Genomic DNA, 19,924 nt, shown 5'->3' with positions numbered 1-19,924 from the left:
TCCCATTTACCTTGATGGCGTTGTTGGTTGAATTAAAATGTACCATCTTTCCATGAAACCAACCAATCAAACAAAATAGCTTCATCACATGTGTTGGAAGCTTACTAACAAATAGCATACAATTAACTTTTACAGCACTCTGTTTAGTCTGTGTATTTTTTGTTGCTATTATGGTTACCAATAGCGATAGCTCTTTAACCTTTTTAAACTTTTTTGTTCTGACTTCATGACCTAAAAATCAAAAGAGTTCTTCCTAAAAAAAAAGGATTTATTAACCAAGTTTCAAGTCTCTAGAACATTTCTATCCAGAGTTGTTACACAGATGGATAGACAACACGATTTTAAGGACCTTTCAAATCCTTAGTAAATGTAAAATTAATGAAGAATACCATTCAATAACTTCAGTTCATCAGCCAAGCCAAGGATTACTAAATGAGTGTACGATAAGCAATGTTCAGGAAAAACTTGGAAAGATCTTATTTTGAAAAAAACTGTTGGTTGCTTGATATAAACAGTCTTTTACACCTTTGCAGAGGCAATCAAATCCTTCACATTGTAAGGCAGAAGAGGATTGAATTAAGGAAATATTTTCCATAACCAAATTGAGGAATATATTTCCAATAACACTTAATTTAATTGAAAGAGTTCTGTGTAAGAGTATCACTATTCACAATTATTAACATGGTAGGAGTAAGCTTCACCATGTGTCCTATAACAGGCTTTGTTGAAAGTGCATGCAAAATGTCAAATCTATAGCTCATTTCATTGTCACAATATCCTGTGGGCAGCCACACAAAAAACAGACAGAACAGAAATTTTTGCCAGCCTAAGGCCACTATTAGTCATGGACAACTAATGGTAAAACTTGTACCAACGGTTTAACACCTAGCTGACTAGCAAACTTTAGCCAGTTATACCATAGCATAGTTTGAAATCATCTCAGATAGAAAAAAAACTACCCATTGAACTAACAATGTTTTTTTTATTGTTCTAGCCATAGCACATGCATGCACCAAAATTGTTGTACAACAGTGTCACCACTAGTTGTGTTTGGCTAATAGGCTCTATATACAGTAGAACCCCTCATATCCGGCCTCGGTTTTACCGCACCTCGGTTTATCCGGCCACGTCCCGGAAGCCAATATCGAAATTTATTTACCACGGCTTGCAGACGCGCAGTTGCACGCACTAGTCTCCCACGACTCTTGCGTTATTTTGGTGTATCTATTTGTTTACATTTTCCTCTGTTGTCCTCAGTTGAGCTAATAGGTTTAACCTGTAAACAGATCGTTGATTATTCCCAGTGCGGTTAGTACAGTACAGTACAATTGTTTTGTTTCGTCAAGTGCTGTGTACTGTAGGTTGGTTTATCCGGCCGAATCGTTATCCGGCCAGGGGCTCGGTCCCGTTGTGGCCGGATATGAGGGGTTCTACTGTACAGCAGTGCCGCCATCCCATCTGAGACACAAAAAGTTGACGCAGCTGTTGTAGAGTCTAGAAACAATCATCGACTAGTTGTACTACTATTTTTAGTTAAGCAACCGATCTTCTACAGCTAATTGCCCCCATTTTATTCAACACCAACTTCCACGATTTGTACAACAGGTCTTACCACTGGTTCACCAAGGCTAATATCGGCCTAAGTGATAGGTTTCTATGTGTTACATCTCACATGTTAAAATTTCATATGAATCTTTGTTTACTTATTTACTATACAATTCTTCTGTTGCCATCACGGTTACCCATAAGACCAATTTGTTCCATAACACTCCGTCATATATCGTAGAGTGACATGTACCGTCATCATATTTGAATATTCAATGTTCCTCATATAGAAATAAATCTTCATGTAAAAATTTGTCTATAGGTCAGTATGTTCTCAATATATCATAAGGATGGATAGACTAACAGATGAAAGAAATTTTTCCAGCCCTTCAAGTGATAGGTTTCGCTAACTCTCAGTCATTAAGTAACAAAGATTGTTTTATTTTTCAATACGCCAATATTTTGTTACACCCATTCAATTATAATAATATAAAATAGACATGTCCAGTTTGATAAAACACATATATTTATTAAATAAACCATATAACTGATTTAAATAAACAGTATTTACAAGAGCAACAAAAGTCTCATTGTTATTTACAGAACAACATGAACAAGATTATATTACATTATTTAAATTTAAAATATTTCACAAAAGTCATACATTAACAAAAACATCTTATAAACTAAACACAACAGAGAAGATTAAGTATAACAATCGTAAGCTTTATAGACAAAACATATAATATGAGTATTTTATAACAAAAAGCCAGACATACATAAAAAACTTTCTCAATTATAACCATCCGTGGAAGACTTCACAAACACTGACTAAGACACATCATATTACACATTTTTGTCTCAATTCTGTAATTATGTTACTTTGTTCATATAAGTTAATAAATACTGCATAAGTATCACCACCGAAAAGGAAGCAAACAAGATATGTCCACTACAATAATACATAGTTATAAAACATTATAATATTATACCTCTCAACATGCTAGGCGTGGCAATTATTGGATTGTTACTTATTTTCTTCCTTAAGAAGATATATGGAGAAGAAGATGACTTGTAAGGTCTGTGTTAACACATTGTGGCTGTATGCAGATTAAGAACTAGCTATGTTGTACCAGCTGCACCAAACTGTCAGTATAGCCTACAAAGTTTGTACCTTCTTGGCTCAACAAATACTATCAGAAAACTAGATGAAGGAACTAAAAGTCATCGCTTTAAGGGTCTGTATAAGGTTAATTAACTTTGATTTAACACGTATTAATGTTTCTGATGGTTGGTAGTAAATGTGTCAAGTTAAGAAAAATATGATCTGAGGAAAAATAATTTCATATTTTTAACCCTTTCGATACCTTCCCATTTCGACTTCATCACAACCAGTGCGGCTGACAATCAATTTCTTTCTTAGGGGGAATTTCTCTATCGATTTCAATAAAATCCAGGTTGTGTGCTTATAGGATGCAAATTGGCACTCGACTTCTGGGTTATTAAAAATAACATGAATTCTGACATTTTCCTGCACCTAACCAAGTTGTCAGTACAGTCTCTCTTACTACGGATATTGAGTTCCCACATGTATTAATACCAAACTAGTGCATAAAAAGAGATTGGCCTCCTGTAAAAATAATCAACTCCAAAATAATTACTGATGGTGAGCTACTGAGAATAGATAATGGGATTAAATTATATCAAACCCATACATTAATGGCCAAAAACATTGCATCTATTAGTGTTGTTTTGAATTATGTGTTTGATTCCTTTTCTTATGATGTCACATATACAAATTAGTTGAGCAATAACTCAAGATCAGATCTTGTGTAACATCTTATAACCAACCGCTTACTGGCCATTTTGTAAACATTTTTGTTTGTATTCATAAAAATTTTATTTATATTACATAATATAGGGAAATGTTTTTGATATGAATAAAAAATACATAATTGAAAAAACTGTATTATAACTTAAATGTCAGGTTTTTGTCTTTTTTTATTGATATATTTATGGGTTTTCTAAGTATCCAGATTTGGAAAGATATGAACAAATTATTGATTTGTTACTAATAGCAACCACATTTCCTAAGGCTGATCTAGGGTTAAAAATTATCACAACACAAATTATTAACAAACAGTCAATAATACAACTTTAACTAGCAAATAACAAGTATAACTAACAATTTCACAAATAATTTAAATAAACAAATCATCTCATTTAAAATCTAATATGTTCGGTTTATTTTCAATAATCAGTCTAGAACACATACTTGTACAACCAACTTGTATTATGTACTTACAAGCATGAAATCATAGGAACATAGCAAAAATATTTAACATTACCTCAGAATGTAATCGCATAAGTCCAGTGTAAGCAAGAATTGTACACTCAACGACCAACTATTACACAAAAGGCCTTTATTAAATATTACAAACATGATTTCAATTTGCCATTTACTCCAAAGGAAAAAGGTAAAACATTTTACACACATTATCTGAATAAGAGATTTAAGATGTTTGAATTTTATAAAAATGTGAACAGAATGATATATATTAACAAAAGATCTTCCAAAATTATCATTCAGCATAAGTAATTATTCTATTGACATCAATAACCATTCCATGAAAGGATAGTTTTTTAATTATGGTGTCATGATTCTGTTTTTTTCAACAGAAATTAATTTAATTAAATTAATAATAACATAGACTGATAGAATAGTATAGTTCGCTTGGTACATAACTCATTTATAGCTATACAAAACTATTCAGGTTATTAATCTACAGTTCTAAAGTTTTTTAAAATATTTTTATTCCGAAAGATTAGCTTGGTTAATCCGGAGGTTCAGTTGGACTCTGATAATCATGAGATATTGTTTTAAAAAATTTACATTTTTATTAAATTTTTACAATTGGGAGTATGCAATTTTTTTAATGCAAAGTTATATAAACTCACACACACTCATGCATACGCTCACAAACACGTTAATTAATAATATCAATTAATAAATAAACCAATACAATGGAATATTGGAGAACCCGAAAGAACGTAACAAAAGTCTAGTCTAGTCTGGCTACTACAAGCACATTCTATCTGGCACTCGCAACACCAACTGCTTGCTTTACTGTGTGCTTTGCACCCCAAATAGCTGCATAGCCCTTTGAACTTTTGACCCCAAAATCAATAGAGTTCTTCCTTGCAACAAGAGGAACTGATGAACCAAATTTCAAGTCCCAAGGACTTTTCTATCAGAAGATCGCACATATAGACAGACATGACAAGATTTTAAGAAGGATCTGTTGAATCCTTAAAAATATATTACAATAGTCTGAAGCAAGTATTGAAATTTTATGAAATGTCTATTGTCTAAAATTAAGGACTTGTATAAAGTCCTTAATAAAGGAGATTATGTTTTACAAAATTATTAAAACACTCTATAGTACAACAAATATTTTCACCAACAACATCCAAAAATACTTAAGTACCTATCTTTTTACTGTATTTTCATAATTTATCACTGTATTCTTTTTAAATCATAAAGAAGACAACTAATTTTTTAACCAATTCAAAATTCACCATTCGTTTAAAATATAACTAAATTCTTTATGACCCAAACTTTTATACATATATTAATATTTATTTTATTTTGCTCTTAACTATACAAACCTTGTATTAAGTTTTACTCAGCTTATAATGGTTTTAAATTGTAAAATATTTATACTATTTCGAATTGTTGACTCACACCTGACGAGGACATCTTTGATGTCGAAAGACCTTGTGTGAAAATATTAAAATTATTGGATAATTGTGAGTTTTCTTTTATAAAATAATAGAAGAAAATAAAGAGAACTGAGTTTGTTTTGTTCACCACAGTAAAATTATAGTATACTATGTGAGTCATCATTATTACAAGCCCATAAATAGTCATTTAAACTTATTTACAAGTTTACAGTATATTTAAAAACTGTAATATTGTGCTTCTATATTGTGTGATTGTAATTACAAGAAAATACAGCTAGGGTTTTCACAGCAATATTTTTAAGTTTTCATAAAACTAAACAGACATAGTTTGACTTTATCCTTCACTGAATATTTAACAAAATATATTTTTATAGGATCATGTGAAAATGACTCGTTGTAATGTGAAAAATTAACAACAATTTGTTGAAGATCTAGTTTAGATTATTGTCAGAATTTGACGATATTCAGTCGTAGCTAAACACTTCTATAACAATAAAGCCAAATTTTACAACAGCACATGCAATATTAAAGGAGAGCCTTCAATAAGGAAATTGATCCATCTTGTTAATTCACATATAAAATCAAAATTATAAGCACTGCGCACTTCTAAAGACATTTACATTAACATCCTAACTCCTCTACAGACACATTTGGCACATTCTTAAAGTATTTCTCCAGTCCTTCTGTCAATTGGGGTTAAATACCATGACTAGTAAAGTTTGAGCACCATTTTAGTGCTTGGCCTTGGGTCACCTGGCCGGTTCCTTCTTGCTCGTTTTGGTCTTGGCGAGATTTGACGTGCTCGCTTTCTTTTCCTCACTACACAGACACCATGGCGTGATGGTACGATTACAGCGCAGCGCAACATTCACAACTGTCACTGGTGCATGGTCCACCACGACAGTACGCCGACCTTGCACTGAATATGCAACGTCACGCAGTCCTGTTTGCCGATCACGACGCCGCGTGACCTCACGCTGGTTGAAACACTTCGCCATGTCTCTCTTCCTCACTACACGGTCATGCATGTGTCTGCAACAATCAGACCGGTTCACTCAGCAAAACCCAGTTTGTGGAGTTAATGGATTTTAATTCATTATGATTTTTGTAAACAAGTATTCAAATATAAAAAAATCACATTGTATGGGATGAAATTATTCAATAACCTCTGTCAAAATATAAAAAAAATTATTGCCTTACAAACTTTCAAATCATTTTCTTAATTATTTTTCATATAATCATCAATTTTATTCGTTTGAATGTTATTTAAATTGTACTTTGTGAGCTTTTTTTTATATTAAATCAAATTGGTTACCTACTTTTCAAGCACATTTAAAGTATTATAAGTGTTAAAAATTATTGAAACATATAGAAAAAACTTGTATGTATTCTACTAAAATATTACATGACTATTACAAAAACCATTTGTAATATCAATAAACATTTAATTTATATTCTCTTGAATACACTTTTAAACAATTAAAACTGTTTCTAGTGTTCTTTGTTCATGTGGTGTTCTACTGTGCTTTATCCATAATGACAACTGTTTTAAAATAGGTAAATATACAATGTAATAATACATCAATGAAAAATGTACAGTGAACATTAAATTTGTGTTAACAAAAAATAATGCTTACGATATTGTGTGAGTGGATAATTTTTCGTCTGAAGAAGACAATGAGTCGAGTTCGAACAGTTCTAGGGACGGTGAAGGCGGAATCCCCTACCCCCAGTGGGCCACCCCACCCCAATACGTATAATTGATGTACTATCTACGTGTCATTTATGTACTATCTACATGTCATTTATGTACTATATACGTGTAATTCGCGAGTGTTTGTGCTGAAACCTAGTGCGCTGCGAGCACATACAACACAGGGACCGGCACCCGGTGCGGATGACGAGCAGACTCGGCACGGACATGACGTCACTCGTTCCGGTCAACGAAGTTTCCAGGATACCTAGGACAACCCCTTCGGCTATCCTGACTCTGTTTTGGGTAAGTAAAAAACAATACCCAGCAAGGATCACTTCTGGCTGATTTATACCTTCCAGTTGAACCCACCACTGGGCACAGCAAAAACCGATGTGTCACTTCAATCTGGGCAACTTTATGGATGTCCAGGAGTGGCACATAACTAACCGCATATGTCGAGATTCTAGGGTTCATGGGCAATTCGATAAGTCTAGTCTACTGTGGGAGATGACTGTTGGAGTTGGTGGGGTTTGTTCCCTAACCTCAGAGGTTCTTGCTAACCTCACCTAGAGTATGCCACCCCCTGCCTTTTTTGACTGGAGAGGCTGGTTCAGAGCTGGCCTCCCCTTCTTCCAGGGGGACATGACTTTGAAATGTAGTGCTCTAATTCTTCCTCATGGATCTCGATAGGAGGCGGCCCCTACTCCCTAACCTTACCCATCCTGAATATCCTGTCACTCCGGAAGCAGCGCAAAGGTTCTTACAGGACTAAATGCAATTTATAAGCTTCTTGTCCTAAGAGAACAAAAAAAAAGTAAAAAACAAAAAAATTCCCGCATTTTCTGTCACCGGTAATTTTGTCATCCGCAGTGAATATGTTAATAGCACAAATTCATCAAAAAGGGATGTTTTTCTGATTTCATGAATTGTCTGAATTTTTGAATGCAAATTAAACATTATTTTTCAACAACATAATTTCATCTAGTTTTAGCAAGAAAACAATATCCTTAAGGCAAACTTCTCAAAATTGGAATTATTATAACATTAACCAAATTCTATTTAGCCCTTAGATAGCCATCTCCAATTGTGTATTTGTCCAAGAAGGAATGCAAAATTCTCTTAAACTTAAAATATATCTAAACATTGCTAGATACCATCATTATAAAAAACTAGGATTTGTAAAGTGACACTATCGGTATGGTTGAAAAAGTGTGAAAGAACATCTCTAGATATCAAACAATACTTAAAATAATGATTCGTCAATACTAGCCTACAACAAAAAACCATACTCTTTCTTACTCCAAGTGGCAAATGCCTGTGTATTCATTAGGCTATCATTTGGCGCACTTTTCGACAGGTTAACAATTATTTAAACATGTTTTTACATAATAATGAAGAAGTGTAGACAAATAAATGAAATACCATAATTGTGGGGAAGGTTTAACACTACATAACCATCTAGGGAACATAATATTTAAAAAAGATTAGGTTGATTAATCATTATTAAGATTATACAGAATTAAAACCCGTTGAATGAATTTTATACTACTGTATATCAGATGTATAGAGGCAAATCCAATCCATAAATATACTTCTGAGCTAATCATTCAATCATTCAGAGGGTTTTCCAGACCTTCCCTCTATATACTTTAAGAGAAATGGAAGAAGTTTCAAAATGTTTAATCTGTCTATAAACAAACAACAACAAAATTAGTAAACTATTCACAATGAGCATCAGTAGTTCATGTTCTTACTGAATAAAATAATAGTTTCCTTACCACACTATCACTCATTGTTCTCTAATACAGTTCATGATAGAAATTTTCTGGTATACATTTTTTCTCCAAAATGTAGTTGGCTGTTGTTTGTTGTAGTCAATTTATTTGAATTAGGTGAATATGGAACAAACCTATACTCATCTATTTCCACCCCTACATAAAACAGACACAGTATTTATATACGAGACTCATCCGGAAAGTAAAATCCGTTTTGTGGTAACGATTTAAGTGGTGAGCGAACAGCACAATGCGCATGCACACTAACTCCCAGCATACCTTATGTACGAAATTACATTATTTGCAGTGAAATCATTGTAGAGTGCGGTGTGAATTTAAGACGTTTAAAAATTTTATCAATCCGCCGACTGCGAAATACAATGAGTTATCCGGTATTTTGCAGCAGTGGATATTCATAGACAGATAAGTGAAATGTATGGCCCTAATGCAATGAGTGACAAAAACGTGTGAAAGTGGATATGGGCTTTAAAGATGGACAGGAAAATGTCCATGATGAACCACAATCTGGCTGGCCATCAGTGATCACAGAAGATTTGATTAATGTCACTCGTGAAGAATGGCTATTTACCATTTCATCATTAGCATTAGAATTTCCAACCGCAATTAAAATTGTATTCCACAAAATTGTCTCTGAGAAGAATGGACTGTGCTCTTGAATTTTTAGTCCGTAATTTTTTAAAAATAAAGAAAGATATCAGGATTCAAATAAAACAAGTTTTATTTATACTATATACTATAGTACTATATATTATATAAACTGTTGTTATTTATTTTTTTAAAGAAATTGGACCTTACTTTCGGAGGACTCTTGTATTTCTGAACCAATCGTATATTCATTAACATAAAATGAGATGTTTTCTTAAGTACGTTTCTAATCTACTTTGTCATTTAGATTACCTGAAAGTATTCTCAATTCCAGTCGTAATGTTGAGTGGTCTTGATACATTGATGCCAGCCTCCTTCAATCTAACGTAAAACTCATCGTCTTCTAGTCCCCAGCCCCAGTACTTATTGCTCATTCCATTCACTGCTTCAAAATCTTCCCTGTCAAAAGTAAATTAACCATTGAAAACATACAGATTCGATTCTACAGCTAATTAATTGATGGAGTGTATGCTGTTACTTACATAAAATGGAAGTAAAAGAAACAAGATCAAATTTCTCAAATACCAAGCAATCCTTTTCAGTCATACAGAAAACAAATTCTGATTCAACTACACAACCAACCTTTTGACAAGCAAGATTCCACCGACAAATGTAGGATAGTGGTAGCGAGGGTGCAGTTCCGGTGAGGCGACATGAAACAGTCCTACAGAAGGGTATGAGTACGATAATCCGGGGTTGAGCGGCAACAAGTCCACATCGTGCATAGCTATGTAATCACAACCTTCTGACACTGCTATGTTGAACCCCACATTAATCAGTGATGCCCTATTGAACCGGTATTGGTCCACCTGTAAAGAGTTGACATTTAATAGACTTATAGAAGTAAAGGTCGCATTCATAGTCTTTACAGTTCTTTAATAACAGCAATATAGACATTTTTCAGCATCATACATTAAAAAAATTTAAATACAACAATCTGAACAATGAAATCGTTCTGATATTCTGGTATGACACATAATATAGAGAGGAAAAACACAAAATATTAAAATAAATTTAAAATACATGTGGAGATATTGATAATTAAAGAAGCACATGCTGGAGTCAAGCTTCACAAAGAAAATCTACAACAAAGGATAAGACAATGGTGACAGTAGGGACTTTCTTGAATTGTGTGTTATTCTTATTGTTTGAATTGTTAGTTATTCTAACATCCAACCTTATTTTTTGAGATTTTGTTACAGATCATATAGAACATTTACTTTGATTTCAACTAAAAACAATTGGTCTCCTGTTTTAACTTCTGAAGCTTTAATAAAGTTATCCCTGATTAATTATCTTAGCAATATTAATTATTGACTTCATACCACTTCAAATGATGATTTATCAGACCAGCCAGCAATGGTTGAATAGTTTTATAATCTTCCCAGTTTTGTCCCTATAAAAGTGAACAGATTCTCATAAAATTTGAACAAGATAGAAAAGCAAACTGTTAATCTCAACTTTATAATGCACCTACCTAGAAAGTGCTTTTGCTAGTGTTCAGGCTGCCCACTATGACGTTTGACCCTTTTAGCGCCAAAGCATATTGGGCAAATTACATAACGCCAGAGTTATTGGTGCATGGTGTTTAGTCTGGTGTCACGACTTAGCCGCTGGCTACACCGCACAGGAATTTTACAAGTTACGATACACATAGACATAAATCATTTTCATTTTCCTAACCTATGTGATAAAATAATTATTTTGGTCTAATTTTTTTGTATTAATAGGAGCACAATGATATGTAATGGAATTTATGAAATGTTGATCTTAAAAAAATTTAGTTTTTAAAAAGTAGATATTTTGATTTTTTTATTTTATAAATTTAGAGCTCCATAAAAAATGTTTTTACTTAACAAACCTCTGCATCACATTGTAATATAGGTAATTGAGAAAGACCTGTGTAAAATTATTAAAATAATACTAACAATTAGATTTATGATGTATTTATTAATAAATAAAGCACAAAACCGACTTGTACCATGAAAACACAAGTTAGTGTATATTAGTGTTTAATATTATTAGTTTGTTTGAATATCATATGAATTTCAATACAATGCTACTTGCTATAAATAATATATTTTATATAAAATCAGAAAATAAACCTAACTTTTCATTAATCAAGATTGAAATCAAATCAAATTTTTATGTTATAAATGTTTAACTTCGGTAGGAAAACAACACCTAAGTATTTTCTCTTAAATAAAAGAAAGTTTAGAGTATATTACACACTTTTTAGAAGCTTAAAAGTATAAGTAAGTAAGATAAGATTACAACAATACTAACTGTTGCAGGTTATCATCTAACCTCAAACGCCACTGCCTTATGAATAATGCAACTTTATTAAACATTAAAACTATTATAAAAATTGTATAAATGTAACAAATTATGTTATATTCTTGAAGCAAATATACTTCTGCATAAATCACAATTAATTATACTGATATTAATCAATAAATGTATATGAACTGTATGAAAATGTTGAGAGTCTAAATAAAAGTTCTTTGCACTTGACGTCCACCTTGTGCAAGCCTATACAATATAGGCCTCACTAGTTTATGTGGAATCAGAAACAGAAAGATTCTGCTCTCCAGTGTATTGTCAGCTGAAATCACTCTTCCAAGACAATATTTCTATTTTTTCATCACAACCAATAAGAGTGCTCCTAAAATCTTTACAATACTTCATGTCAATGTCCGGATTAATAAATGCCAATTCCAAACCGTAACTGATTAACTCCTATATCCTTTACAGTATATCTAATCGATAATAACTCTTGGTTCATTTTCAGTATTCCCATCATAAGGCACACTTTTTACTAACAAGTTAAGTAAATATAATATAAAAAGGAAATTACCTGATTTATAATGTAAATCTTGTGGTTAATACTTTGCTTGTTGAGAAAATCGTGGATGTGAGGGGCAAATTCAAGCAATTCCTCAAACCTCTCTCGGAATGGGACTACTATGCCAAGTTTATGTCTCGAGTCCTCAGTTTGAGTGTAAGACAGAGCTTCACGCTTACATGTGCATTCTTCTGTAAATCAGATGTTTCAAAACTAATTGTTATTTCTGGTGAAATCTTATAGTAATACACATTTGATTTAGTAAACAATTGCTTACTTAACATGGTGACATCAAATTTGGGTTTGAAAAGTGTTTTATGTTAAATTCATAGCCTTTTAAAATAACTTATATGAATATATAAAAGCAGAAGACAGTTTTTTTGACTATTTCATCTGAAATTACAGGCATTTAACCCTCCAGCTGGTATGAAACAAATTTTCGTCGCCAAAGGCCCGTCCGATTTGGCAACGACGAATATTCGTCGCCAAAGTAGACTTGTACAGTTATTGAAATTTTAGGCAATTAAGATCATATAAATGATTTTTATTTGATATATTCTGGAACAGCATTAACTATAGTACCGATTTACTGTTCTTACTTCGATTATTGTCTTCTTTGTTTACCGTAAAACATCGTTCTCTATGGACAGCTGACGTGAACGTAGTACGGGTCAACCACATTGTTGTTAAACTGTAAACAATTGCCGGGTTTTCTGTTTTAGGTTACGAATCCAATAGTGTTTGTGGATATTGTATTTTATAGTGTTTTAGTGTTGTTATTATTGTTTTTTAGCTTTCTTAGGTTATAGTTTTAGTTTGGGTGAAAACTTTAGAGACCGATAAATCTAGTGACGCTGAGTGAAAAATGAAACTTTGTATATATTGTACATATGTAAATAAGGTAAGACTAAAATTTATTATTTTATTTTATTTTTGTTTTATCTGTCATACTTATATAAGTAAAAATGCAGTCATGAGATTGTTTACCCACGAAAAATAATATTTATTTAGAAATCTACGCATTTTTGAAAATAAGTAAATACGCGTGATTTTTCATACAAAGCCCTGTAACACATACGTTTTGAGGTAAAAGTTACAATAATTATATATTTTTGGAATCAGGACAAAATTTTGAATAAGTTCTACATTTACAGTTTTGATGTAAAGCTTATTGCTAAACAGTTACACAACGGAATATTTACAAATATAATGTTAAAAAAATTACATTATATTTTGTAAAAAAAAAAACAAAAGTATGTTTCCATGGAAACAATAGGATATTGTTATTATAATACTCTCCATATAATTGTGAATACATTGACATATAATAGTTTATATTTGGACTAACAGTTATGAAATGTGATACATTATAAGAAACGTCTGCGAGGCTGTTAAAATAGAGCCGCCAGTACAGAGTGACACCATTGCCAGTTCTAGGGTTAAAGTAAGATATTTAGGAAATTTCGTGATTAGGCCCAAATAAAACCAGCTGAAGATAAAAATGTGAAATGTTATACAATGTACATGACCTACAGCTTTAAACAATGACACGTTTTTTGTTTAAACAAATTTTTATCTAGCTAATAATATTAAAAAACATAATTTCCTTAAATCATGAATGAATAAAAAACATGAAGCTATAACTCATGTAAATACTGTAAAATTTATTTTAATCTTCAGACATTATTTGGGCCTGATTACAAAATTGCCTGAAATTCCAATGTTAAATGCCTGCCATTTCACATGGAGTAATCAAAAACTATTTTCTGTATTCAGGAAGGTTATTTTAAAAGGCTATGAATTTAACATAAAAAATATTTTTCAAAACTTATATTGATTAGCTTAGCTTCAAATAATAAAAATATCATGGTATGAGATATAAACAGTTGTAGTCTACTAGGGGAACAAAGGATGTTTAGCTAGAAGGTTGTTACATTTCTTATCAAGTTTTTGTGAACAAAGTATGAGATAATGTGACAGGTTGTAATATGTGTTGCTAGATTTAACTTTATTGTGGGCTATGATTGTCATGATTATGCATTTAACACACTTATTTCTGTTACTTTGTATATTACTTGTTTCATGTTTATAAACTATTTTAAATGTTTTATTAATCTTATAAACACTTTAATCTCTTTAGGGATAATGCCCATTTGGGCAAATTAACTTTTAACATTTACCTAAAAGAATATATTTTGGTCCACACTTGAAATAAACATACAGCTGGGCCCAATAACATCTTATAAGTTGGCAACACTGTTTGTTATTATTACTGGACTATTTCCTGATGCTTTATACTTTATTTTGATGAGCCATTTGAATGTTTTACATAAGAAGTCACTATAAAAAAAAATTACATTGAATTTATAATCTGTGCCCATTTGGTATCAAAGCCCAAATGTGATCACAGTTTTAACAACCCTGGGTGTCATCCAGGGTCTAGACTGGGATGGGTAAAGAGAAAGATCACCTGCAAAAGCATAATATTAGCCATGATGCAACACTGGACCAACTACAATATCTTAAAGAACAAGATGATGCATAACTTTCTGATGAAATATTTATAAGAAACTTTAATCACAGATAAGGAAGTATCGAAACAAAAAATAAAAGAACGATACAGCAATAATTTTGTAACAAAAACAAAAAGTTATGCAAATACTTTGAAATACAATGTACATAATGTTGTTTCAATTCACTGAGGTGCAATTTTATATAAATGTATGACTGTATTTTGTAATTATAAATACTGTTTGTTCTTCTATTGCAATATTAACTGCATTAACAAGTTAGTCACCATTTTTTGACCACTTTGTTAAGTCACCAAAAAACTTTATTAAGTGTGTCAGATGTGTGTCAAGGAACATTGATGTGTAACCTTCATAAAACTTAATAATCAAATGATTGTCCATGAATAATATTTATCACATAACTGGAAACTATATTACTTAAATTAGCAGGCCACTTTTCCTAGTTTTGCAAGAATACTTTATAAAATAAATAATATAAGTTATTTGATTATGTATTTTCATAGACATTTTTTCACTAGTCTCTAATTTTCTTAGTCAATACTTTTATAAAAACAGTTATTCTTTTACTTATAACATTTTTGGGGAGACCATGCTTACAAAATTGGTATATGTTTGCTAAATACATACGAGTATTCCAAAATATAATCATTTGATCTAGTTTTAGAAAATGTATAACTTGGAGGGTTAACTTCATTTTATGTTGACTGCAGCAGATACCTTAGGAACTGAGTCAGAGTGAGAGTCGGCTACTTAGTAGGGTCCTAGTAAAGGTGTTAAATTAATAAAACTTAAAATACAGCACTTTTCTGAAAATCAGCATTACCCTCGTTACATGTTACATTTGAAGTCTTTATTTTGAACAGATTGTGTTTAGAATTTGAAAATGTATTTACGATTAGTGCAGATGATTTAGTTATTGTTCAAATTAATTTGTATTGGTTGATTATATCAATGATTATAATTATTCAATATAGTTTGATAATTTCAATATAAAAACCCAGGTCCAGTTACTGTACTCTGCTCTACCTATATATTGTTGAAACGATGCTTCTTTATAATTAACAAATACCAATTATTTGCTTTCTTCTGGATACAACAATGTCAATATAGAATTGTCTCTCTGCTTTATTTATTGTTGTAAAAAAATTACAAGGGTGCAGTATAATAAGCAGCCACTAACACAATCAAATCAACTATCAACAATTGAATCAAATATCAACACTCAAATGGCCAAACTATCGATTAAAACGATATAAATGCTGTTAGACATGTTTATCCTGTAAAGTAATAATTGTAAGTACTACGCTGATCAAACTCACTATAAAGTTTTGTTATTTTGTATAATATAAAATGCGTATATTTCTGTTATATATAAAAATAATATTAATAAATTCACTATAATACAATCTAAAAAGTCTACAATGTAATTCACTTCATTGTTCAAAATTAATTCAAACAAAGTTAAATCATGTGTATGGTATTTGAGTAATGGACGCTAGAGACGGGAAATACCGTTGTTTGTCAATAACCTATTACAAAATAACGTGTTGAGGTATTAGATTCCAGTAGCCTGTTACTGTGGTAACATGATTTGATTTCGTAGTAGTTGGACCATCTGGGACATGATCTAAGTACCAACCGGAAATGCCCTTGGCTACAATGTGGGCTTCGGTGGCCTGCGCACTTCTGGCAAAGAAATGATAAACATTCCTCGAGAGAGTACCAAATCCAAGCTCAGATCACGTAGCACTTGTTAAGGTTATCTTTAACTTTGGTACTATTAGTAATATATTTACAATAACCTAAAAATTATATCGCATTGTAAATAACAGTATCCTGGTAATAGGTTACAACTGAATAACCTGTTATTGACACTAATACTGCCCATATGAAATTATAATGGCGACGTACATGTGCTTGTATCACAGAGTCAGATATGTTTATCCTTAAAAATAGTCTAAAAGTATTAAATGATACTTGATGATGTTTTATTTATAACATTTTATAAATATACATAGCCTAGATGGTGTTTTATTTATCGTTTATATACCTATTCATTTTTAAGATGTAAAACCAGCTGAACTATATAGTTATTTGAAATAACTATAACGTAATATGGTTTGACATTTCGTTTTCAGTATTTTCAGATAGTCATGAATATTGAGGATTCATTGAATTGTGGTTGTGGCTAATTATTAGCTTATACTGCAGCTAAAAAGAATCTAACAGAGTGAGTGATTCAAAGATTTAGTAAATTTTATGCAGAGGAGATAATACCCTGCTTATGCAACTGACTTTTAGAAGAATTAGCAATAGGCTGTAGTATAATAAGCAGCCACCAACAGAATCAAATCATCATTATCGATTGTAAATATCGATACTATCGTATACAACATTAGACCTATAGATATTCATAATTAATTAATGCCAGCTGTTTTTATTTCACTTAGTTACAGAGTACGCTAGTAAAGTCATTGCCAGCTGCTTGTATTTCACGGTGAACAAACATGCAGTTATTATCTCAAAATGTATATTAAACATTAAACAATATTTTAGATGGTTTCAAGATAATGACCTTACTCCTTTAAACCCGAAGTGTCCAATTTGTATTGAGGAGATGGAAACTAGAATTAATGGTGGAAATCAAATTATGTTTTGTTGTAAGAAACGTTAGAACAAAACATATAAAAAAAACGCATTTGATAAGAATTTGTTTAAACATTCATAAATTTGGTATTATGAATATAATGAAAACCGTGTACTATTTTAGTTGGAATCAAACCATCTATGACTTTAATTAATGATTATAGTTTTGACGGCATCAGTACCTGTAGAACTACCATTTCAGATTGGCTAAAGTAATCGTAATTATTAAACTGCTAAAATATAGTTTAAATCAAATTTAGTTACTTTACATAATCTGAAACAAATAAATGTATTATACATATAAAAGTATAGCTTCACTATAATACGGCTTTAAAAGCCTTAAATGTAATTTTGTTCAACATTATTGCTCCAAATTAATTCAAAATAAAATCGTGTTTGGTATTTGACTAATAGCAACTTGTAGAATGTCGATGTACGTACGTTCTTTGTTTCACAAGAAGTCCTTAAAAATGTTTGGGTAGGGTACGATAAGCGGACCCGGTTTTTTTATATCGAAGAATGTAATCATCGATACCAAATATCCGCATCTCAAATCCTAGACTATCAATCGATATAAAAGTATCTATAGTCCTCAATAACAGTCATATGTTTTAAATTAAAATATGAATTTAATATTTACAGAGATCAAGCAAATTATTATAACCAAAATTAGGAAAACTGAAGACGACCGTATTTACTCCTCTCACAGTTACAGTTGTTTCTTTTCCACAAATTTCAAATAATGGGTTTTTTGGTACGAGTCCAACATGTTGAAGCCACGAAAAACATGTATTATCATCTTTCAGAGCAATGTCGTGTAGTTTTCTAAAATTGACTGCCATTTTTAATAATCAAATGTTATTTATTGTAACATGTGTAAAATAGAAATATTACCTTACGCGTATTATTTGAAAGTGTTTACAGCTGTTGATATAGATTATTTAAGTTAATTTTTCAATATAGTTAATTAGTATCGATTGATTATATCGATGGTTATGATTAAGTAATATCGTTTGCCGATTTCGATATAAAAACCGAGTCCGCTTATCGTACCCTACCCAAATGTTTATCCTTAAAAATAATAAAAGGCAATTAAATTTTGTATTTGTTTGTAACATTTTGTAAATATAGTTTTTTTATTCATCGTTAATATATTAAGGTAAAGATTTAAAACAAACAGAACTAGGCTATATTGTTATTTGAAATACCTATTACAAAATTTGGTCCAACGTTTTGTTTTCAGTATTTTTAGATGGTCATGAATATCGATGATTTAATATTCTCAATATTGGAATATAATTCTATTGTGTTGGGGGCTGCTTATTAAACTGCAGCTGCAATAAATTGAATGAAATGTAATAAACTTAAGCTTCTGTATATTTTGATTGACAAAAAATAGTTATTATTTGTAATATCTTAATTACATAGGTATTAGTTACCTGATGGAAGTGATGATATTGCTAAAAAACAACCAATAAGGAACGTGATTGTGATACAAAATAATATTAACTTTACTTTGTACATTCCACTAGTTCTATAGAATCCTGAAACTAACATTATATATTTATTTAGATCATTATAAGAAAAACACTACAAACTAGGAGCAAGTTAATGTTTCAGAATGTTTAAACTTAGCAAATAAATAGTAAAAAATAGCAAATACTCCGCGAGTTTCATTTTAATGTCACAGACTCATATAATAATTCGGCCCTGTCTGGAAATTGATTGAACACCTTGTATACAATTTATCGTTTCTTTGCAATAATTGATTACATAGACTTTTAGCAGAAGCCTCAACTACACCACAGACACACTGTTCTGTTCTGATCTGACTTCTGACTTGACACTTGACAGTGAGTGACGATCGGCCGAGAGAGACAAAAAGTTAAACAGCTGATCATGGTCATAGTTGTTTTTAAAACTTTAAACAAAGGTACCAATGAAAAAGCCAACACGAATAACTAATATATAAATAAATATATATGAAAGTATAAGGACATGTTCTAAAGAATTTTAAAGATTAAGGCATTTCTTCAAATTAGAATGTATACTTCAATTACTGTAATTTAAAAAATATAAATTATTGAAAGAACCATTATCTTGATTCGCATAATCAAATTACCTTCTCATGAAATGGTCAGAACAATGAAGATCAACAGTATAATAAGAACATCACACCTTAGACAACATACAGTTTATTTCATAAATGAATATATATATAATATTAATAATATATAATTTCAATAAATATTGAATTGCAAAAAGTACTTGCTCCACCGGGACCCGAACCCGGATCTCTCACTTGCCAGGTGAATGTGCTACCATTACAACACCACAGAGCCCTCACTTTTTACGATTCAATTATTTTGTATTTGGCCGTTTCTTTCACATATGTGTTTAAATAATCAAACTAACATATGATCGGAAGACCAAATATCTATCAAATATATAAAAGTAGCTATATAGTATGCCATCT

The 19,924-nt window shown here is 31.2% G+C and overlaps 1 protein-coding gene across 2 annotated transcripts; it reads right to left on the bottom strand.

Annotated features, from left to right (window-relative positions):
• Positions 1-2,048: 2,048 nt before the first annotated feature.
• Positions 2,049-19,306, bottom strand: LOC124359744 (beta-1,4-galactosyltransferase 7). 2 transcript variants are annotated; one of them, XM_046812743.1, is made up of 5 exons: positions 18,888-19,306; positions 12,284-12,462; positions 10,009-10,235; positions 9,679-9,825; positions 2,049-6,321 (listed from the first exon to the last, which is right to left on the bottom strand). In XM_046812743.1, exons 1-5 carry the CDS (start codon positions 19,003-19,005, stop codon positions 6,039-6,041), a joined length of 954 nt encoding a protein of 317 aa, XP_046668699.1. In that variant the 5' UTR covers positions 19,006-19,306; the 3' UTR covers positions 2,049-6,038. The 2 variants fall into 2 exon arrangements, with proteins under 2 accessions (XP_046668699.1, XP_046668700.1); XM_046812744.1 differs by lacking the exons at positions 12,284-12,462; positions 18,888-19,306 and adding an exon at positions 10,752-10,822.
• Positions 19,307-19,924: the final 618 nt, after the last annotated feature.

The sequence above is a fragment of the Homalodisca vitripennis genome, chromosome 4 (genome assembly GCF_021130785.1).
Source record: "Homalodisca vitripennis isolate AUS2020 chromosome 4, UT_GWSS_2.1, whole genome shotgun sequence".
Lineage (NCBI taxonomy): Eukaryota > Metazoa > Arthropoda > Insecta > Hemiptera > Cicadellidae > Homalodisca > Homalodisca vitripennis.
Note: the sequence above shows the minus strand (reverse complement) of the source record. Positions and strands in the feature narration are given on the sequence as shown.